The sequence below is a fragment of the Dermacentor silvarum genome, chromosome 7 (genome assembly GCF_013339745.2).
Source record: "Dermacentor silvarum isolate Dsil-2018 chromosome 7, BIME_Dsil_1.4, whole genome shotgun sequence".
In the NCBI taxonomy this organism is placed as follows: Eukaryota; Metazoa; Arthropoda; class Arachnida; order Ixodida; family Ixodidae; genus Dermacentor; species Dermacentor silvarum.
Window position 1 is genome coordinate 38,148,134 of NC_051160.1, and position 23,422 is coordinate 38,171,555.

General features: G+C 43.0%; 1 protein-coding gene across 2 annotated transcripts; it reads right to left on the reverse strand.

Annotated features, from left to right (window-relative positions):
* Positions 1–3,964: 3,964 nt before the first annotated feature.
* LOC119457928 (uncharacterized) lies at positions 3,965–19,479 on the reverse strand. 2 transcript variants are annotated; one of them, XM_037719693.2, is made up of 6 exons: positions 19,387–19,479; positions 16,832–16,897; positions 12,230–12,301; positions 10,530–10,598; positions 8,013–8,192; positions 3,965–4,114 (listed from the first exon to the last, which is right to left on the reverse strand). In XM_037719693.2, the coding sequence occupies exons 1-6, from the start codon at positions 19,445–19,447 to the stop codon at positions 4,080–4,082; spliced, it is 483 nt and encodes a 160-aa protein (XP_037575621.1). In that variant the 5' UTR covers positions 19,448–19,479; the 3' UTR covers positions 3,965–4,079. The 2 variants fall into 2 exon arrangements, with proteins under 2 accessions (XP_037575621.1, XP_049526508.1); XM_049670551.1 differs by having other exon boundaries at positions 16,832–16,894; positions 19,387–19,474.
* Between the last annotated feature and the right edge of the window lie 3,943 nt (positions 19,480–23,422).

The following is a 23,422-nucleotide window of genomic DNA, read 5'->3' on the forward strand; positions in this document are numbered from 1 at the left end:
TTGGGTCACGTGATAGTCGTTGTTGGAAAAGCAGACACTGATCTTTTTTGTACGTGTCGTATCCATATGTATTTTATAGAGCTACTCATTTTGCGATATCGGAAAATTTGAACTTGCGATTCGGAGGACATTTCTGCTCAAAGTGTTCCTAGCCGAAAATTCGCGATATATATATTCGGTGATAACAAGGTATTCAATATTACTAACTATACGGTGAGGAAAAAAAAGGCGACTGACAACTTTGTCGTTGCTTAAACTCCGAAATTTTCAGGAATAAATTTACGCTGATTACATGCATTTGCTGCTTGTAACCTTCAGTGAAGTACTTTTCAGGTAGCTGTCTGTCCACGTCGCAAGAAGCTCGCGATCCAGTGTGCCACGTTTTGTGTTCCGCACAGTTTTTCCCGATGGCGTAACGTGTCCGTATAAGGAGCGCAAATGTCTCTGTCAGACAATGGCACGGCAGTGTCACGTGGCAGGGGCCGTGATGGCAATAAAAACGGATTGACCATTGTGGCCATGACAATAGCACAAAAACAACGGCTTTCGCTGGACGACGTTGGCAAGAACGGCTATGGCTACGACGACAGTGGTTCGATGATCGACTTGAAGTACCCCTACGAAAAAAATTTAGAACTGATATAGCCAAAACTTGCACCAATATTCACGGGCAGCGTATGCATGAAAAAAGCGATTGACACAATTGTGATTGCAAATTTGGTACAATGTTACAAAACGTCTCAATGCCATACATGATATTTCAAAGTGTTGATACCTTATCTAACAAACTTACGCATAGAATGTGAAAAGCTGTGTTCGAACACAGCAACTTATACGCGCAAAGTAAGAGTGCTGTTCCACAGTCGTTTAATTTTTAATTTTTCAGGAACATCTTATAAACTTTTACTTTATAGCCCGCAGAAACATAGACTTCAGAACAAAATTGACATGTTCTTTTTAATAATAACTGCTTTCTATTATCTTCCATTGCGCTTTTAATGCTTAATTTGTTTCGTCGTAAACAACAATGATAACCTGACCAGTGTAAAAAATTCAGTGTGTTTGAGCACGTTTTCTTGGTATTCTGTACGAACAGTTTCTGACAAACCATGTTTACTATGATTGTGAGCGCGTGTTGCTTATGATTTTGTAGTACCACTGGACAAGAGACAAAAATACTGTGATAACATTTTTGTGTAAGGGTCTACATAGTCATTATCACTGTCAATAGTTAAAATTCGCTCTTCCGTTGTCTGTGGCTCGACATGAGTCCTGATTCACCACGCCAACAGAATTTGTATTTTATTCAGCTATTTACTTGAAGCATAGTCATTTCACTGATTAATGTCTTTGGGTCCAGGATGGCAATACATTACGTTTTCTTGTAGTACATTTATCGTTTATTGTGATTGCAGTTATACAGATATTCGCTACGCATTTTCGCCGACGTAGCAGCTACCATCTTCGTCCCCAATGCGAGGCCCATGGGCTGTAAGCGGCTCGAAACCTATCGAGCGCGCCGTGTATAGGATGTGACATACATGATTGTTGTGCCTGCGAATTAAGTAATGGTAGTGCGGTTGACTAGAAATGCACAGCTTCATGCATGCCGACCAATGTTGAGTGGTGGGGTTGCAGGCTGGCAGCAAACTGCGAGCTCATACTGGCAATCAAGGCAGGCAGTGGCACCGCCTGAGTGCCTCTTACACTGTACAGCGTCTCTTATACCAAGGTAATTTCTCAGACGATTACTTAATACGTCAGGCAGGGTCATAAATTGTCATAAGGTAGAACTATGACTCGGCAGTGTCTAAGCGCTGAAGAGAACGTGCTGGACCTACAAAGCCGTATAATATATAGTGCAGTGTGGGTCACCTATACTGCCGTGAGGGTCACCAGTGCGGGTCACCTAGAGACTGGTGCACATTTAAAGAGGTCTGTGGTCCTGGTATACCTTCACAACAATATTGTCCACGCTCCTATGTTTTCGGAATACGTCAGAGGCTTATGTCGTACGCTGTGTTGGTACAACCTGACGGGACGGTCAAGAAAAGCCAGTCGCCTAAGGCTAGCCACCGACTAAGCGAGCCAGATGACCTGTACCATGGATCCGAGTTTGAGTACTGGTGGTTGTCTGGGTGGTTGAAAAGTTTCGCCCTTATCTCTACGGCAAAAGTTGTACTACAGTTACCGAACCTATTGCCATTCACTGGCTTCAGAGGAAAAAAAAGAAAAACCTCGCCGCGAAGCTCACTAGACGTGTTCTCGAACTGTGACATTACAACTTTCCCGTACATCACAGCGACTCTCGCCATCAATGTGACTACCTCTCTCGAAATCCGCTAGCTCCAAGAGGTCATCCATGAGCATTTACCGCACTCAGATTTCATGCCGCCCAGCCTCAAGAAACCGCTGTTATGGACATCACCCGCTATTTACTGGCTATATGCGTACTCCGCAGCGCCGCCTTAAAAACGTTGCGGCTTCGTATGTCGTCTCACATGTAATTTTTTTCACTGCCATCCTCGGAACGAATCGCACCTACCTGTCATGCCAGTGGCCATGAGGCATTTCGTACTGCTGTTTGTGCGATGACGCCTCTTCCGGTCACCTCGGGCTCCAGAACACGCTAGCTCGCACAAAAATGTTTGTTGGCAGGGAAGGTTCACTGACATATCCTGCTACTTTTCGTCTTTCACCATCTTTATAAACCGGAAGACCATTACAAATCAACCGGCGGTACCTATGCAGACGATCCCTCCACCTGAAGCTCCTGTAGACGTCGTATGACTTAACCAGTTCCACCCGTTTCCCAGCACGATGCGCAGTAACAGGCTCGTCGTCGTTGCCACCGACTACCTCACAATATGAACCGAAGTCAAAGCTCCTCGACTCAATGATTGTCGACTCACTAGGTCGTGGTTTTCTTGAACGCATGCATCGTTTTATGACGTGGCACACTGCGATTACACATTACCGACCGCTGCATGGGCTTTGTGTTTCCAACGTTAAGGCACCTGCTTAGTGACCAGGTAATTCGCAAACAGCAGCGTCCCTTAAGCTCCCTCAGATAAACGTGCTGGCAGAGCGTATGAATCCCTAGCTTATAAAAACCACTTCACCTTCCACGTCAGTGCCAATCAAGATGATTGGGATTTACATGAGAAAACAGTGCCGAAGCAGTGTTAGCACTCAACACGTACCAGCAAAGAACTGCCTGAGAATCACATTTCAAGCTTATCTATGGTAATACTCCGAAGCATTCGAATGAAAGCTTCCGTAATCTCGACACAGCAGTGCACCACCGCCCCTCTGGTGCAAACACCACTGAAGTTCTTAGTTAAGCTCACCTCCGAGCTTGGCTACATGTAATTCTTCAGGGCAAAACTCCTCTCGCCCTCGAACTGAACGGAACTGTCAATCATTCTAAGCAGGGGACATAGCGATAATTCCATGAGTCCAGCGTATTTCCTGGCCATGAGTCCAACGTATTCCTCAAAAGTTCTTGCCTCAGTTTGCCGGGCCACAGAATGTAGTCAACGCTGTCGGCCCTGTCACCTTTCAATGGGCCGGGATTCCTGAACTAGACACCACGAGCCGGAACCTCGTTTTACCCACTCACGCGAGTTTACTGAAGCTATGTCCCTCATCATTTCTGCATCGATACATTTTCTTGCCGTATTTCAGGCACCAGGTGAGAGCAGGTTGCGAGTGCGGCGGTTCGAGTATTGCGTCTAAATAGACAACGAAAAGGCTGGTGCAAAATATTCACGAAGAACATATTATGCTAATAAGCTTCTTCTCTCTGCATTCATGACGAATACACATATTACAAAGTATTTCATCAATAAGGCATTCGTGCTAATATTTCACGTAATCATTGCGCCAAAGAAGCGATATCTTGTATAAATTTCCAAGGCAAACACGTACTGATGGTTCTATAATTATTAATCACAATCATCACTCTAGTTCTTCTCCAATAATTTATTAGGATAACACAGTTTTCTGACCAACTGGCGTCCACTACAGAAGACGATGACTGAATCAAACAATTTATAACCAGGAGTTCCCCATTCACCTTAAGAAAGGCAGGCTTTCTTGGCGTTTGCAGCTCCTGAAAATTTGGCAAACATGCACAGTAAGATTAGCACAGTAGACATCAGAAGTTCAGGCTCCGCTATAAAAACGTTTGTGGGTAGTGGAAGCCACTTACACTCAAAGCTGTTTAATTTCAGATTCGGAAACTTGTTTCCTTGACAAACAGACGTGTACTACCACACATACAAAAAGGTTGGATGGATTTATGTTAATGATAATGCAAATTCTTCGGATTTGGTTGCCTAATAAGTACAAAGAACAAACCACTCGGTAAAAGAAGTAACGTTTTTACCAAGCAGTAAGCCCTGCAGACGTGTGTGGGTAATTGGATTATTGAAAAACTGGTATTCTTGTGGCTTTCGGTAGTGACAGCTATTGAAGGTCAGGAAAAATTAAATTCTTATAAATGGTGTTTTCTTAGCTTCAATGAAGGTAACCTCAGTCGTATGCTGATATACTCCGAGTATAACACAGACCGTGTTCTAAAACCGACTGCGTTCCAGCCAAGTGCACGACAGCTCACGTACACCCGTGTTTCCGAGAGTTGAACCTCAAGTTCTTCAACAAAGCGCTACCCAATTGTTATATTTGTTGTTTACTCACCACACCAGAACATTTCTATTCACAAAAATACAATGTTGGCAAGCTGTTCAACGTAGTCCCGATAGCTGTAGCGGCTTACCTAAGCATAGTACTTCAGCCACTTATCGACGCTTGTCACTGCTCTTGCCACAAAGCAGCCTGCTTGCAGTAGTGGTGCGCTGGTCCAACCAGCACTTACCTTTGTTCGTCTCCTTCATAAAACGTGGTAGATGATTTTCGCCAACAAACATAGACACCAAGGACATCATAGGAGAAATTACTTGTACGCACTAAATTATATAAACAAATGATAAAAAATAATGAAAATTAAACTTGATGAAAAAACAACTTGTCGCAGGTGGGGAACTATCCCACGTGTACGCATTATGCGTGCAGTGCTCTTACCATTGAACTACCGTGGTGCCGTTTTCCCATCAACTTTCTGGGGTATTTGTGTTTTACTACTACAACTAACCCTGGGAGTGTTAGCCAGTGCTATAACTCACAAACCTTAGTGGGGGATGTGGAACATCCTTTCTGCCGTAGGCGTCACGAGTACGGGATCTTTTTGGGTGAAGACAACTGGTAAATTGGCGCCGCAGTAGCTCATTTGGTAAGAGCATCGCACACGTAATGCGAAGATGTGGGATCGTTCCGTACCTGCGGCAATTTTTTATACACTTTCATTTTCATTGATATAAAATTCCTTTAATTTAATTAGTAACTACAACTAATTCCCCCTATGTTGTCCCTGATGTCGTTTGTTGGCTTCCTATTATATGATTATTAATAATAAGACCTCTCGGTTCGCCTTTCTTATCGTTGATTACATTACCAGGGTCTCGAATCCGGCCGCATTGATTCCTTCAGATAGCATGTGTGGGTTTATTCACCACTGGCCTTCAGCCAAAAAGATGACGCACTCGTGACGCCTGCAGCAGAAAGGATGTTCCACATCCGCTGCTAATGAGTGGTGGCGTTGGCGAACACTCCCGGGGTTAATTCTAGTCACCATAATCATCAGCCTATATTTATGTCCACTGCAGGACGAAAACCTCTCCCTGTGATCTCCAATTACCCGTATCTTGTACTAGCTGATTCCAACTTGCGCCTGCAAATTTACTAACTTCATCAGCCCACCTAGTTTTCTGCCGTCCTCAGACTGCACTTCACTTCTCTTGGTATGCATTCTGTACCTCTAATGGTCCACCGGTTATCCATTCTACGTATTACAAGGCCTGCCCAGCTCCATTTATTACTCTTAATGTCAACTAGACTATCGGCTATCCCAGTTTCTTCTCTGATCCGCACCGCTATCTTCTTGTCTCTTCAAGTTAGGCGTGACATTTTTCGTTCCATCGCGCTTTGTGGGGTCCTTAACTTGTTCTCGAGCTTCTTTTTTAACCTGCAAGTTTCTGCCCAATATGTTAGCACCAGTAGAATGCAATGATTGTACACTCTTTTTTTCAACGACAGTGGTAAGCTATCAGTCAGAGTTTGGTAATGCCTGCCGTACGTACTAAAACCCAATTTTATTCTTTTGTAAATTTATTTCCTATGATCAGGGTCCCCTGTGAGTAACTGACCTAGATAAACGTACTCCTTTACAGTACAGTGCTCCTTTACAATTCTAGTAATAAAACAAATACCCCAGAAAGTGGATGGGAAAACGTCGCCGCAGTAGCTCAATTTGTAACAGCATCGCAAGCGTAATGCGAAGACGTGGGATCGTTCCCACCTACGGTAAGTTGTTTCTTTATCCACTTTCATTTTCATTATGCTATCACGTATTTAATTTTTAATAAGTGCAAATAATTCCCCCTTGCTGTCCTTGTTGTCTTTGTTCGCTTATTATATATATATATATATATATATATATATATATATACAAACATATATTGGGTTAGTAATACATAAATACTCCAGAAAGTGGATGGGAAAACGGCACCGCGGTAGCTCAATAGCAAGAGCATTGCACGCGCAATGCAAAGACGTGGAATCGTTCCCCACCTGCGGCAAGTTGTTGTTTCATCCACTTTAATTTTCTATATATATATATATATATATATATATATATATATGTGTGTGTGTGTGTGTGTGTGTGTGTGTGTGTAGAAGGAAGGAAGCCAAGGGGCCAAATTTTTATTAGTCATATCATAAGAAGCCAACGGACAATGAGACCATGGACAGCATAAGGGGAATTATCCGAAGTTTTTAATCGCATTAAAGCAATTGTAAGTAGAATGAAACGAAAGTGGGTGAAAAAATTACTGGAGGTGGGTGGGAAACGAACTGACGTCTTTGCATTAGGTGTGCGATGTTCTTACTGCGCCGTTTTGCCATCTATTTTTTGGGGTATTATGCTAATCTACTAAAACTAACCGTGGGAGTGTTATCTAGCGTCACCACTGATTGCCTTGGTGGCAGATGTGAAACATCCTTTCTGCCATGGGCATCACGTCTACTTGAACTTCTTGGGTGACGGCAACTGATATACAAACCCACACATGCTACCTCAAGGCATCTTACCTACCGGATTCGAGACCCTCGGTTGTTTTGCACGAGCAGAAAAGAAACAGAGGGGGCTCAAATTTTATTAGTCATATCATAGCAAGCCAACAGAGAATGACACCAAGGACAGAATAAATAAGTTATCTCCGGCTCTTCACTGAATTTAAAAAAATGATAAACAAGTCGAAATGAAAGTATATGAAAAATATGCATTCTCTCACCATACTGTTTAAAGAAAGTGAGTCTCAAGATCGTGTGTGTGTTTGTGTGTGTTTTTTTGGAACCATTCGGTGCAGAGCGAGAGTGCTTTTGGCTGACCATCATCCTTAAAGTATTTTTGAGGTAATTTTCTTAATTGTAACCACTCTTTGCACCATGAGCCGTATAGTCGGGAAACCTTTTGGGAACGCCATAAGCATAAATTCTCCTGTTTGATTCTAAAAATTGTCAGAGGCGTCACCTTTCTTAAAATTTCACTGCAGGTCAATTCAAGTCATGATGCACAAACTGCAATAGCCAGTGTATACGGAGGAGTGATTCGCCCTGCTGTAATGACCACCGTAAACATGGTCAGGAAATTTACCGCGACATAGGTAACATTGCTATGGCGAGACAAGGACCAGTAGCAACACTCATCGCAGAAGCTATTCAGTGCGGATTACAGTATCGGGGAAACAAGGAAGCCGGTTTACGTATCGGAGAGAAGGAAAAGGAGAAGGTACTGTCATTACCTAATGTCCCGACGTTTGTGCCATCGACCACTTTGTTCCGGTATAATGAGTAGTCAAAAGTACGTTGAACAAATACACTTTTACACTTACTGTTGCATCGCCTCATGCATTGCTGGCAAAACACGAATCCTCCTATAAGTGATTTGCATCCTCCGACAAAGTAGCGTTGGCAACGCTGGCTCGTTGAGTCATAATACCACAACTGAACTTGAGATGACCCGGCACAATTTGTTCCTTCTGGCGACAAACGGCACCTCGGGGGTAGTTTTGCTGCACGCAAAACAAGGGGAGAAAGATAATGTGGTTGCTCGTAATGAATTTAAAACGCCTTAATTTATATATTTATGGTATGTCGCAAACATAACATCCCGCACTTCACCGTAAAGGTGCCACATTACATTATTTTCCCAATTTACTGAAATCAGCCCTAGTTTACTTGTATCGTGCGTTCATTAAAATGTGGCGAAATTCTTCTATAAGTTAAATATGCGCTTTCTTCATAGCAAATAGCTCATGTGATAAGCGCTGAAGTATTCACTGAAAATCAAGCAATTGTGTCACTATTTTTTTCAACGTTGAGTGCCACTTGAGCTGTCAGGAGTTTCACGTCGCATCCTGCCACACGCCTCTGGTCCGCGGTTGATCAGACGTGGGACTTACTGCCTGTCAGGAGTCGAACCTCCCTTTATACTCATGCTGCGTGTGTTTCTTTTTTGTTCGATCGGCTCCGTTCTGAAAAGTACAGTACATTAACCAATATATTTTGACAAACCCCAATGCTACACACCTTAAAATATGCGGCAGTAATTTTCTTACCATAATTAAAGAGCAGCTGGTGTGTGTCTGGAACGTTTATGTAAACCTAAGAACACGTGTCAACGTGGGAGCGGCCCGACTCGGCTTAAGTCGACCCTCCGGACCTCTTTGAACAGTTTTCAACACACACACACGCACACGCACATGCGCGCGTAAACATACACACACACGAGCGTTTTTCTTTTCATTCTCGGTGCAATAACATACGTAGGGGAATAATCATATGCACCGTCCATGGCCTGGCATAGAGCCCTCGATGTCGTTCTCCGCAGCATAATACCATGCGAGTTCCCATTCTGGTGCTTGCAATCAAAGGCGCGCGATTAGTCATGCTGTTCCAAAGTGCGGTCCAATGTACTAGCGATTCGGGTGGCGGCCGATAGTGCCATTTGCGAATAATATGTTCGCGCCTTCTTTTGCTATACCTCCTTTCTTGCTTCTTGACACCTCTGCCTTTTGTCATAAAAATACATATTCTATGTTTAGGCTAGTTAAGCGCATGTTTGACATATTTGCGTTGAATATATTATTTAGCGTGATCATGTCTGTGACGTATGGCACCACACACCACCAAGAAGAGGGCCACGAATGGCAGGAATTCTGCACTCGAATTTGGGAACCATCGAAGATCACAGAGAGAAATACTAGGCGACGGAGCATATGAGGTGTTATGCAGCCACTTTCGAAGGTTTACGTTTCGCGGGTAATGCAAACTATAAATATTTAAAACATTCGTGTAATCAATGACCAAATGCGTGTTTACGATATGAAGGCTGCCTTTTGCTCTGGTGCTGTACTATCTGTGTCTAGATAGTCTGAATCATTCCTGAACAACGAGTAACTTTGCAAACAGTTGAAGGATGTCAGTAGGTCTAACAAATGTTCACAAATTTTCGTCACGGTGAGGAAACTCGAAAAGCCGTAAGCCTTGGACAACCGTTTCCTGCCGATTGATATTTTGGGTTTTCATGCATTATTCCTGAGGTGAACTTACAAGGGCAACTTTATATCAAAAGCTACCTCCTTGGTTGGTATTTTGCTAGAGTTACCGCATAGCCACTCACAGTAGCGGTCTAGTTTAAAGTTAGGAGCGTATTTTAAATGCGTGCTCCTTTAGGTAGCATGGATTATCTCAAGCAATTGCATTTGAATTTCACTGCTTCTTTTACGCTACCATAGCTGTTCCGAGCGAGTTACAGGAGTAGCTGTGGTTTTGTTTAGTGTTGTCATTATGTTTTGTTGTCATACTTCAAGCACAGTAGCAGGCACTATAACCACTTATGCAAGAACACCCCCCGTATCTGACTGTACGCTCTTGAGTATATATCACGGTGACGCAAAGATAGTACATGCGCTAACATTTCGGACTGGTAAGTGTAAGATATATGCCAACGTGACCCGCACGTTGAGCCAAATAAAAATAATTGCAAAAGTAGCCATATATGACGATGTAACCCGCTGTCAAAGTTTCGTGAAAACCAAATGAAACACAGAGCTTATATTTTTCTTAATGAGGGTGTTTGTATCCGTCAGTACTGCCTTCATTCACTCAGAGCCTTGGGATTTGATTCTGTTTCATTTTGTAGTTCCTCGCGTGAGCCTGCACTGTCCTGTCCCGTTTAAGCTTATAATAAGGGATGAATAGCGAAGTGTTTCGACTCATATTCACCATGTCGGTACTGTGTACAAGAAACCAATGAATATAAGCATTTGGAATGGTAACGAGAAAGTGTAGCTGTATAATCGCCTCCTTTAACGTCTGTGATAACTATAGAATGCACAAATACTTGCCCGGCTTCTTCAAGGCCTTTTCTGTTCCTGGTGAAAGCACTTGTTTTCGGGCCGATTCACTGGCACTCCCTGTATAATTGAGCACGAGAAAGCCCACTTTGAATAATGTCATTTCTTTATATGGCAAGTAAGAAATCAGACACAATGGACTGAATGGCTTTCCTATATTGAATGAAATTCAAGTTTTTTTTACATATCCTGAGTAAAATCTAAACATTTACACTCTTTCCCGCAGAAGCGTGTTGTAATACCACTAACAAGATTGCGTTTTAATGTGTATATGCAAGCCTAATATAACAAAATGTCTATGTTAGTGCAAAAAATTCCCTTGAAAAGTGCTGGAATTGTTGAAAAGCATATTGCTGTGAGATGAATTTCGCAGTTTACTTCAGATATTTCGAACTCGTTTATAGCAACGAAACTATTTTTAACATTTTAATAAATCTTGCGCAAAAGCTGCTTACACTGATGTTAAGAAAAAAATAGATTATACAGCATAAGCGTTATGCATATCCAAGCTCATTTCACAGTTTAGGTAGATAAGCCAAGAGACCTTCGCATAGAACGCTTCGGTTTATTGATATGGGCGTATGATCAACGAGGTGAAGTAGGGCTAGTGGCCAGCTGTTTATGTTCCGCGTCAACAGCTCTTTTTCGTGAAGCAGGTTTCTTGGAAATTAAGTTTATTCATAAACATGTTTCAGGGTATTTAGTCGTATAATTCTATCTTTTTATTTCGCGCAATGGCCACTGAGATAACATTTGTTTTTCTAAATAACACGTAATTTAGACAAACTGACCAAGCGTCATTCCTATGGAAGTTGTTTTCGACATGTTACTGCCAGTCCCTCTCATAAAACACTTACCACTGCATTTGTTTTACAGGCTTTTTCGCATCCCACTCCACAAAATAAATTTACAAAGCTGAGTCGTCCCATATTTGCCTTCCCCGAACTGTATGAGTCAAAGCGCTACCTGGGGTATTTCAATAAAAACCACAGAAATTGCGTGTCGTTCATGCCTGTTCTCCGTAAAAGCTCGATGAATAGGTGGTTGAACGATTAGAGAAGATCTGAACGTGCGTTCCAAAGAACGTCGTTCCCGCTCACTATATCATAGCTTTTCTAATTATGATGACTGAATTAGTGCACCAACCTAAGGAACGGCACTATATGGGGCAGTGAGATGTGATTATGAATGTTGGAAACACAGGGAAAAATCGGCTAACACAATTAAGTTTTTTTTTAGAAATGGCTGGGAGAAACCTTCCTTTTCTAGTGATTTTTCTGACATAATATCGGTAGCTGGGGAGCACTGCATGTGCATGTTAAGCATATTTAGGTGTGTGATGTTGCGCGAGTGCTCCTGACTCCTGGCACGTTTGTGTTATCAGCAATGTTGATATCGTAGTCATATTCATGCCCCCTATTAGCCGAATGTTTCACCAAGCAACATCTACACTTACAGTAGTCCTATGTCCAATGACACCGCATGTGCTAAACAGTTTGTCATCCTCTCATAAAATCATTTCACCACCAACGTCTGCAGGTCCCTTTTCACAGCACCTACATGTTTTCATTATTACCCTACTCACAATTAGCTCTACGCATTACATGATCTACGCAACCGAATGTTTGGCAGCCTCAATTGGAGGCACGGCTTCTGCAAATTTTCTGCTCCCAACTGCTGAAAGTACTTACCCGGTTTAATACCAGTGCTTCCCATAGCTGCAGGACCCCCTTGCGCAGACTCTGTGCCATCTTCGTCATCTTCTACGAGCACAGAAAGGTAACTTTAAGTGGCTTCTAGTGGCCTTTACGTTTCGAACAACACAAACATGGAGAATGAGGCCGTTAACAGTGCAGTTTCGTTTTTATGATTGTGGCTTGGGATGTTGGTCTTTCCTAAATATCAGCATTACGACATAAAGATGTGTTTGTAGAGAAACAGTGGCTATGAACTGAACATTTTTTTTTGTCTTGTGGTCTGGATGTTTTATGCGCGTATTTACGGGAACATTATGTGACGCTTAAGTATCTTCCAGAGAACATAATATTCCACAATACAACTTCTCTGCCGCGCGAATCGCGAAGTTGTGAAACGTATGCTTTGCAGGAGGATGAAGATGACTGACACGTGCATTTGAAAAGGAAGCGCCCCACATGGAAACAGGTGATAGGCTGTAAACGAGATAAAACGGCAAATAACGGTTTCTGCACAGAACGGTGGTGTTATATGTGAAAATTAATAATGGGAAAGTGTATCCACGCTTCTGGTCTGGTTGAATAAATACGGTACACACATCAGTGAGCATGTGAACAAGTTCCTTAGTCAAGCCCAAGCCGTTAGCTTGTCGATGACAGAAAGAGCATTGTGGGTGGCACCGCAGGTTCGTAGCCCAATTTAACGCAGTTGTCAGAATGCCTTGCCAAAATCGGCTAAAATTTTTCATGTAGCAGGTTTATCCCCAACGCATACAAAGTTGTGTTGGATGCTACCTTGCAAGAAAGCTGTAAAACCTACAGTCTGACGGAGGCCATAGGCTCAGTAACCGGAAGTATAGAAAGCGAAGAAAGGCTTATCGATAGTTATAAGGCATGCCATATGCACACATGTGCACACTAACAATAAAATATACCAATACACATATATAAATGTGTATAAATATAATACCATACATACATGAATAAAAAAAACATGTGGTTGATCCCTCTTATATAGGAATCGGTATAGAACACGAAAGTGAAACGTGTCTTCACAGAAGTAGTGTAATGTTTATTGCACATTGATATATAATGTCTATTGGTGTTTTGTGGCTAAAGCGCCCTTAGGCGTTGATGCACCCACGCTGACGCCTGGTGGCACGTCTCCTCCATCACGACTACCAACGTCGATGACCATGAGCAACCGTCGTGCATATGGAAGCTGCACTACGCTGCACACGCTAGCACAACGCGAAAGACGAAGCACGTAACTGACACACTAATACAACGCGCAAGACAAAGCACGTAACTGAATCGTCACCGAGTCAAATCAGCGCGTACAGCGCGTCGTAATTGCAGCCTCCGCGATCAACTTCAGAAAGATTTTCAGAGCTAATTGCGGAGGCCACGCTCCGCTGTGCTGAGTACGGTGAACGCCACCTAGGTGGCGTTGGTAGTGCTTCTTGATGCCTTGATGGCTAGGTGGCGTATGCCACCGCCCGATTTAAAGGGTTCAGCCTCATCCATCCATCCATCCATCCATCGATGCCAGCGTCCCTTCGAATGCTGGCATCGAGGCGTCGTAGTGCTGAGACCACCGAAGCGTTCACTGTCGGTGCGCGTTAGTGTCATAATGCAGTACTTCTCTTTTCTGCTCGTAGGCGGCGGCACCGCCCCGAGCAAGAGCGCGGGTACACGGAGGAGTGTTAAGCCCAGACCACACGTACGCTTGCGGACGCGCGTAAGCTCGCGTCTACGCACCTTGCGGTTGCCGCGCCTAGCGAGGAATGGCGGTTTGCATCCACAAATACGCGCGACAGCGCGCGCTCACTGGCCTCACTTGTTTACACCTTGGCAGACGCCACTTCGTATTCCGTTGTTGGCAGTGCTTCAAAATGCTTCGATATCTATAAACGTAATTGTTATCTTTTTTGGAGCTGTTATCTCAGCACAAAAAGTGAAGAAGAAGCACTTTCTTGCATGATATAATTCTGCTTAACTGAGAGTTGAATGTACCGCGCCGTCGCTGCGTAGCCAGGCGCGCCGACGCGAGGCAGCCCAGGCGCGCGATAACTGAGAGGAGCTGATCACCGAGATCGCGCCGCATTTCGACGCGTACGAGCCGTGCCGCACCATCTGCGCATGCGTGGGCGCGCGGACGCGAGCTTGCGCGCGTTTGCAAGCGTACGTGTGGTCTGGGCTTTAGATATATAAGGCGCGTCTGTGTAGCTCTCTGCAAATGCGTTTGTGGCGCAATGGGTTAAACGCTCGGCGATCTGTCGTCGCGGACCGAGAGGTCGTGGGTTCGATTTCCAAATTTTGCATGTTTGTGGAACTTTTCTTCTGGTTTCTTTCTTTGTATTATGTTCTATGACGTATTTCCGTGACGGAAATACGTCAGTGAAGTCTTGGTGGACCCCGGCATAAAACAATTTCGTGTTAATATAAATCAGTTAAATTCATCCAAGAATATTGTACTGCTCAATGGCCCACGTGAAAATACTGCATCTCTTTGGCACAGTTTTCTAGTTTACTAAATAGCATCAGTACAGTGCATTAGAGACTGCCGAAAGAATTTGGTTCTAGGGCGCAACACAACCCACCTTTCATGTTCCCGCGTAATCCGTGTCCTAGAACGTTCTACAAGATTATATACGCCGTTTCAAAATCCACCACCCTTTCTTCTGCGATATAAAGCTGATGCAGGCAGTTGTATTCGGAAAGGCGTTTAATACTAACTATTCTGTTAAGCTAAAAAAATTATTTTGTTGGATGTAAATGACAGCCATTACTTGCATAGCAAATTACCATTAGTTGTAAAAGCAAGAGCGTATTGATGTTGCTTCTTGATGTGTCCCATACCAATGAAAAATAATTATGTGATTGAAAGAATAAATGATAAATCTGGAAAAGAACTCGAGAGCGGAACATGTGCTGACATCTGAGTCACACACCAGGAGCTTAGGATTTGCTTCTTAGTAACCATAGTGCTTGTTCCTCAGCAAAATATTTTGCAAATACTCTTGCACTACTTCAACCTAACTGCGTTCTATATTTAGACCGACAAGAGCAAAGGATAGGTTTTTAACAGGGAAAAGAATGCCCTTTGATTGTTTGTTAATTATTTGAAGGAAAAAACAATGCGACCACTTGTATAACTTTGATGAAACACAATTCCCGTGAAGATTTAAGTCAACTTTCTTGTCACACGAAACTATGAGTCTGTAGTCTTCAGCACACAAGGTAAATGTAACGTCGTTGTCAGTGTGACCTAAATTATGAACATATGTAATATACAAAGTGGGGACAATTATTATAATCTGAGTCTCCCCACTTCCAAATTGCTTGTATTGCGACATGAAACCAATTCATTGCTGCCAATGAGTCAATATTGCAATAATGAACTAGTAATCAGAACGCAAGGATTGCCATGGCAGTGGAGTATAGCTTGAAAAAAGAAGGAATCAACTTTCGAAGCACAGTCAGAAATCGCAAAAGCAGTCTCAGTGCAGTGCGTCTGGTGATCAACCACAGTCACTACACACCAATTGCCAGCTGAAGTTAGTTGAAGGGACCCATAGAAGTAGGGGGCAACGACTAGGACCATAGTTTCGGTGGGCAGAGGAAAACTGAGAATGCTGTTTGCGAGTGCCGCCCCTTGGGTTTTCTTCTCACGAGTGTTGTAGAATTTTTGACACAACAGTGCATTTTTAGGAAAGTATATCATATCAATTAAACGCTCCACATCTAATTAAATGTCTAAGCCTTGGGCCGAGCAACGCCGTCGATAGCTGTAAGGTATGGAGGGCAGTTTTAATGCGCAAGCATTATGTGCCGCATTACGCGAAAATCCGGAGTCCTCATTGGCGGCGTGACCGAGTGATGGTTCCAAAAAAGGCCAACGGTGCGAAGAGTAAAAATACGTCAAAAATGCTCAAATTCATGTCATATTTCTCAGGAAGGTTCCTGTAGACAAAGTAAATAATGGCTTTGAAAGAAAATGTGGTACATTTTCGTCTGGGTGGGAATCGAACCTAGGCCTACGGGGTGCGAGATGACCCGGGCTCCCCGGTGGCTCGGCGGCTCAAGGGTTCTGGTTGACTAAAGGTGGGCCTAGTGGCTGCGTAATTACACACGTCACGTCACAGCCATGTGGATGACTAAAGGTTTCACGAAGGGGACTATAATGTTTATGCAGCGACACACGTAAGCTGTCTTAAGTGTTTCTGCGAAATATTTCTTACCTGTAAGTGTTCTTAGACAGAAAGCACGGGGCTCGATAAGCTGCTCGAATTGCGTGAGCTAGAAGTATTTTTTAGTTAAAAACTGATAAAGATATAACCACGGCCGTGACCACGGGAATCCTTTACCTCACTGGGCGGTCCCTTGAGATGGGCAGTTACTGTGCAATAAGCTAAGGTGTAATTTCACAGGTCAGAAAACATTTGTCGATTTTGAATATACATGGATGTTTTGAAAGCACGTTATTCCGCGTACTACAATGGCATCACTCGGTTATCTGTAATTATTACAGACCTTTAGCGTTGCCCCCATTCTTAGAGCATTCCCATTCGAAAATTATAAAGAACATCTACTTACTTTCGTTTTCGCCAGGCGTTGCCGCGGGCCCACCACTTTCTCTCCCGGAATCTGACTCGTCGTCTTCTGTTTTCAGGACAATAGACACACTTCGCAGCTTCTGGTCATTTGTATTACCAGAACGAGTTGCAATCACATTGTGAAATTGATATCTGAGAGTGTTTCTCTACGCTTCCATCACTTATTTAACTCAATGACACACAATAAGAACAATTATTTCTTGTAAAAATATAAGTTGTTGTTGGTGAGATAATTTAACTGCGTATAGCTATCTTGGTGACTGCAAGCTTTGCAAAAAAAACATCACGTAGGCAACTTGATGAGGGCTAGTTGGTTCATAGTTGAGCGAAGATATGAAGTAATTTAAAATTAATAGTAATTAAAATTTATAGGAAAAGGAAAATCTAAGAAGGAAAGAGAAATTTTAGAGGCCTTTTTCATCAGCATCGAAGGTGACAATTGTGTCAGTTCGCCTTCTCTTCTACTATCGGAGAAAGAAATAAACTTCTTGAAAGAAAGATTGGCATTGTGATGTGCGCATGTATTTGAGTATGTATAAAAAAGGCTGGTTTTCTTGCAATAAACATTCAGTTGGCAGTCAGCGCTTGTCCTGTGGTCTTCGTTCCTTTCTCGTCCTTGTTCATTACGCGCTGTTACTTCATACCTTCGCTCATCACGTAGACGAAGTGAATTCTTGAAAACAATTTCTATAAAAATTGGCGTCTATAGGGCTCTTCAATGTTCGCAATCTGTGTTAGAAAATGAGGGCTCACTAATTTGCCATTCAAATTATTTCATAAAATTGGTACTTTGGCGGGATACAAAAAGTTGTATGAATTGAAAAAGCGTGAGTTTTGGAGTGTACCCCACACGTCCCAATATTCAAATTCTCACTGGGCATCACATGACTTATTCTTCACGTTGCACTAAAGAATCTTCCCACATAAGTACCTAGTATCGAATTAGTACAAGTCTTTACAAATAGTAAGTCACACGTTGATTATTTTAACAAAGGGTAGTCTTTGTTAGAAGTCCATGTCCTATGTAAAAACATATTACCCGAAGTATACCAAGAAAAAAAACATGTTCTTTTCATCATGTCTTCAAGACATGATGTTCTAATGTTCTGGTGTTCTGATGTTCAATTGTTCTAATAGGCTTTTTCGGTTGGAACTTTCTTTCTTTACCTTTTCATTAGTTTCCCGGCTGCTATTAAGCAAAATATTTCATGCAGCTAATTACTTAAGTTCACATATGCTGCTTAATGTTTTACTGCTAGCTCGGAGCTGGAAGCTAACGCTATGCTTGAAACTTCGGGGTAATCGCACTATTTTATGCACTGCAAACGGTAGGCATGTAACATGTTTCAATAATACAAAATTTCATTAAACAGAAAGAAAGACTAGCTGCGTATTGAATTCGGGGCCTGCGCTAATAAAAGCGCGGATGATCTGATGCTGTCATTAGGACTTCCTCGAGACTTGGTACATATATATAGTTGCCAGCACTCAGGGTGTCTAATCAAACCAAAAATTTGCAGAAAACAGGAGCTCTAGCATTACTTTGATTTGAACGAGAAAGAAACGTTTATTTTTCCGCCATCTTGGAAGCGATATCGACCGGGAATCCATTAGACGAACTATTCTAAACTGGTTTTACAAAGGACTAAGAAGGAACTGTGAACCCTCTGCATGATTATTTCAGAGGACAAATGTTGTACACAGGCTCAAAGCTTCCCGCATTGCGCAAATCATTCCCCTACTACAGGCGAGACCTAAGCCCTTCATAAAACACAGGCCTGTTGCAAAACAATGTATGTTTCCTTCTCTCATACCTCTACGTTAATGGGCGAGCTGCACGGAGGCGCAGGGCCTCACACTTGCGCAAATCAATGTAAACGAATGTATTTGCAGCGCACTGGCTACTGTAAGTGCCGTTGAAAGGTCCGCGTCACGTAAAAGTAGGAATAAAGATATTTTTGTCCAATTATATTTGAATGTGGGAGTGAAAAACGTTGTTTTCTAAAACTGTAACTTTTGTTTAATTCCGGATCATTACGAACCCGTACAAATCCGTACTGACGGGTTCAATGAGTAAATGCTTTTCTCTATATGTAGCTGAAAAAGGAAGCAAAGCGTAATGTAAGCAGGAGTCTCAGCCTGAATTGCAATCGAATACGAAAAAAAAAACAATGTTCAGCTACGTGCTGCAATACGACCACATATTCATATTGGTGAAAGTAATTCGTTAAGAAATGTCGCACCACCGGATATCTGGAAATTTTCTTGGATTACTTTCATCCTGCAATGTGTATATTTATTGCCTCTAGGTGCGATATAAAAGCTGGGCACTTTAGTTAGTCTGAGCACATCATCAGTGTCAATTATTTTAACCGCATTGATTACGCCTAAACACAAGGAAACATTTCTGATATACGCTACACAAAACTAAGATAATTTTAAAAGTTTGTATGTATCGATGGAACAGATGTAACGTAAACGTTCGCAACATTGCAATGCCATGATCTTCTCCATACATTACAAGACTGAGCTTACCGTTCGCGATAGCTAGGCAGAACACAAAACACGCGAGGAGAGCCAACGTTATTAGCTTCATCGCCGGCCTTTTTTCTTCAACAGATTCTTTCAAACTAACCGTTTTCCAACTTTTTTATATGCACCTGCTCACACCAGGCCCATTTTTAGTTCCACATTATAGGATGATCAATTATTACTCAGAGACAGCGCAGTGCATGCTAGCATTCACAACTATGGCGCTATTCACACGTGCAGGTTAGATTTATGACGCAGATGCAGCTGCACAGTGCTTTTAAAAACGTTGAAATATCAAGGTGGACGTGGCAGCTGGTAGCAAACACTGGCGCTTTGTAACATATTTTACTTTTTTTTTTACAGCCTCTGCACATTAGCAGCTCATCATTTCCGGTGACTGGGATATATATATTTTGCTATATCAAGTTAGGCATTGAGCAGTTGCCGAGTTTTATATTTATTACTGTAGTAGTAGTAAAACTTTATTATATTCGGAAACCGGACAGGCTCCTACCCCAGTCCACAGAGGGGGTATGGGGTTAAAGACGAAGTTTGCCCAGCAGGGTGGTGCCCCTATTCCAAGGCCCCACTAGCACGGGCATCCGCTCAGCTCGTTGGATCAGTCGTAGCTGATCTTCCAGGGCCGGGCTCGACAGCAGCGCCTCCCATTCGTTCCACGTGCCGTTTGGTTCGTGTTCTTCTCCGTGTTCTGCACACTCCCGCGCGATGTGACTGTAAACTATATTTTTTTTCGGCAGGACAACTGGTGTAGAAATTGTTTACGAAGGTGTGCTGCAGTTTAACGAGTATGGGGACCTGGCTGTACATTTATTTGAGCTTTGCTATCCTGCGTACGGCCACCATGGCAATTTTTGCATCTATTCATTTCTGTATCTTTAATTTGTTTCTTACACGTACCTTTAGTCTATGCGTCTAACAATCCTTTAGCACAAAAAAGGTTGTAGTTGAGCCCACTAAGAACACCGATAACTGTCTGAACGGCTATTTTGGTCAAGGTAAAAGTCTTGTTGCGCTTGTGTCTGCCCTGTATGATGAATTCTGGGAGCTTTGTCTTTTACAGAAAGTTTTAGAGTGATTCAGCCTCCAGATGAAGTCCATGAAAGACAAAGTCTTCCTTAGTGAGTTGGAGGTGAAATAAGCAAGGCGTCAGTGCGCTCGGCACTCTGACGGTTCTCCCCTCGCGTGGGGGGGGGGGGGGGGAGAATACTAGGAGTTTGGAACTCATAAATTCTTTGAATGTAGTATCTTCGGGATCGCCTTACCCTTATAGACGGCACTATTTTCCTGGTATGCCGAGATCTTGATGTATGACACAGACTTAAACAATTTTCAATAATTTCTGAGGTTGTGCATTGACAAACTACGATCTCATGATGAGGCACGCAGTTGTGGGGTAAAAGCGTCCATGGCATAATGTTTGCAGTATCATACTTATGTGCTGTAGGTATGCTGTTTAAATCCGGGCGTTAGATGATTTGATTCATGTATTTAAAACTGACAGTTCCGCCTGAAGGATTAAACTATTGACAGTGATAGCAAGATTCAGCGCTGTTCTCGGCATCCTCGTACAGTTGTCAAAGTAGACGCGAGTGCGAAATATTGGCATGATGCCCGTCTTAAGGCGACATCTGCTAGATCGAAATAACAGCGCCCTGTCAGCTAACCAATGCCTGACAACCATGGCGTGAGGAATAGCCGTGCCAGGGGTGTTGCACGCGTCACCCATCAACAGCGCACGAGGAAAATGTCATAGTACTATCTACACGAGGTGAGATCAACGGGAACCTGTCGCCATACAGAAAGCGTGCCAAGTGTCTCTACGCGCTGTCGGGCATGAGGCAAATTCTTAAGGCTGTTCTGTGCTGCCTTTTGCGGTTATTACTATATATATATATATATATATATATATATATATATATATATATATATATAAAGTCGAGATTTTGATTGAAGCCCGTCTAGTCGAGAGGCATCATTAAGAAGGGTGAACGGGACACCGACCACAGAAAGAATACAAGAAAAGACGTTTCGGCTCCCCTGACGGAAGCCTTGTTCACAATGAAATTTCATTGTGAACAAGGCTCCTGTCAGGGGAGCCGAAACATCTTTTCTTATAGAGTGTCTGTCTTATCTTTGTAATTTTAGTGGTAGACCAGAAGGCTTGCAAAACACTGTATTACCAGTGCCCGTGAACGTATTACCACCCATCTTTTAATTAAGCTAAATAGCTTGGTAATTTCTAATACCTCAAACGTCCCAGCACACAGTAATAGACAAATACTTCATCCATTGATAGCGTGCTTTGCTGAAAATGCTCATAATTATTCCTTATCAAGAAAATGCCACGACATTGAATTCTCCTTTCGTATGTAACGAATTGTGTAAACGTGGGCTGAACTACCCTTTTTGTTAGAGAGGTACGCCTTTAATTTAGCAGGAACTCTAGGAAACTACTCACATCAAACTGTGCCAAATATGCAAAAATACACATTCGGAAACCTGCCACAAATGCATAAACTGTCACCTGTAATTCTAAAAAAAGGAACAAAACCAAAACAAGAATAGACTCCACTACCGTTATTGTTGTCGATTTTTTTTTCAATTTTACTTCGTATGGACGAAATTGTGTCAAAGTCAACGTAGTGTTGATTGCATAGCAATTCTTTCGCGACAAAGATATCAAACTCATGGAGAAGGGATTCAAGCAGTATTTTTTACTGCTTCTACGATTCTACGTAGTTTTTTAAAAATTACGTAGAATCTCCTCACGCAATTATGCGAATGATGCGTAAGCATTTCGTAGTAGCTACTTGGCATTGCGTGCTCACACTCCACACTGCTGGTAATCCTAGCACTGCTCAGCGACTACGGTCGTCTTGGCGCCATTACGGTAAACGCGACAGCGCGGCGGCGACCCGAACTGCTGAGGAAGGCGGCGCAACGTGAACTGATGAGGCGAGCAAACTACTGCAGGTGGCAGCACTAGATGCGCTGATGACGTTCCGATCCGTAGCCACGGATGTTCCACAGTTATAGCTTACTAAAGGTGTGCCTAGTGCGCGCCTGATTGTACACGTCACGTAGTCGCAGAATTGCGCTCGTGCCACTGTTCGCGCGTTCATCGTCATCTTCTTCTACAGCTGGCAAACTTGAAAGCAATCATCTTACGCGGAGGACGGACTGACGATCGGACAGTTTTCTCGTTGGGTAACCATAGAAATGCTTACACATTTAAAAATTTGAAGCACGCTTAAGCTTCGCTTTTAAGGGTGGAACGCAATAGCATTGAAAGATCCTTGACTCCTTGTCAAACTTCCCGGCAGCTGCAGCTGTCTTTTTTTGTCCAACTTCGCCTCCGCGCGCAAGTGCCGAGGAGGTGAACGCCTACTGATGGTGTTTTGAAGGAACCAACCGAGCCATGCCGACGTATGAGTGGTAGGAATGTTGGAAAAGGGGTTTGTGTCTGAGTTTCCGCGTAAGAGAATTATGTTTTCATGTATATTCAAACTACATATCGACGCTATCACGTCTGTAGGTTCTGGTTAAGTCACAGTTTGTGATTTTTTGGCTCATTTTACTTTGAGAAATTCAATTATTTCTCTAACGCCTATGCGCCATGCGGAGGGCCTGTGTGGTCGGGGTGGTTCGAAATGATTTTCTCGGCCGCAGACGCAGGCGCCGACGCCAACGCCGACGCCGATGCCAGATTTTCTGCGACACTGGGCCTTTACCGCTGTCGCGTTAATACGACCCGTGAAGCCACAGTAACGCTCACAGGTCAACAAAATACAGCAGAATCGCGCAACCCTTTACAATCACAGCCAAACTTTTAGACAAGCTGTTTCTTTTGAAAAGTAGCACTAAGGACATATTGTGCCTGAAAATGAACAACAGAATTTGAACCGTTGACAAAAACAGATTCCAGCATTTAAGAAACGTGAAAAAAGCTGCAGAGACGTTGAACTTAGTGCAAAGACGCAAAGGTAAAAATGTGCAAAGACGCCTGTTTCTATATACA

Coding starts and splice junctions, on each gene's coding strand:
- LOC119457928 (XM_037719693.2), bottom strand. CDS start 19,447: ATGAAGCTAATAACGTTGGCTCTCCTCGCGTGTTTTGTGTTCTGCCTA. Junction 16,898..19,386: donor CTGCCTAGCTATCGCGAACG/GTAAGCTCAGTC, acceptor TCCTGAAAACAG/AAGACGACGAGTCAGATTCC. Junction 8,193..10,529: donor AAAGGCCTTGAAGAAGCCGG/GCAAGTATTTGT, acceptor TTTTGCGTGCAG/CAAAACTACCCCCGAGGTGC.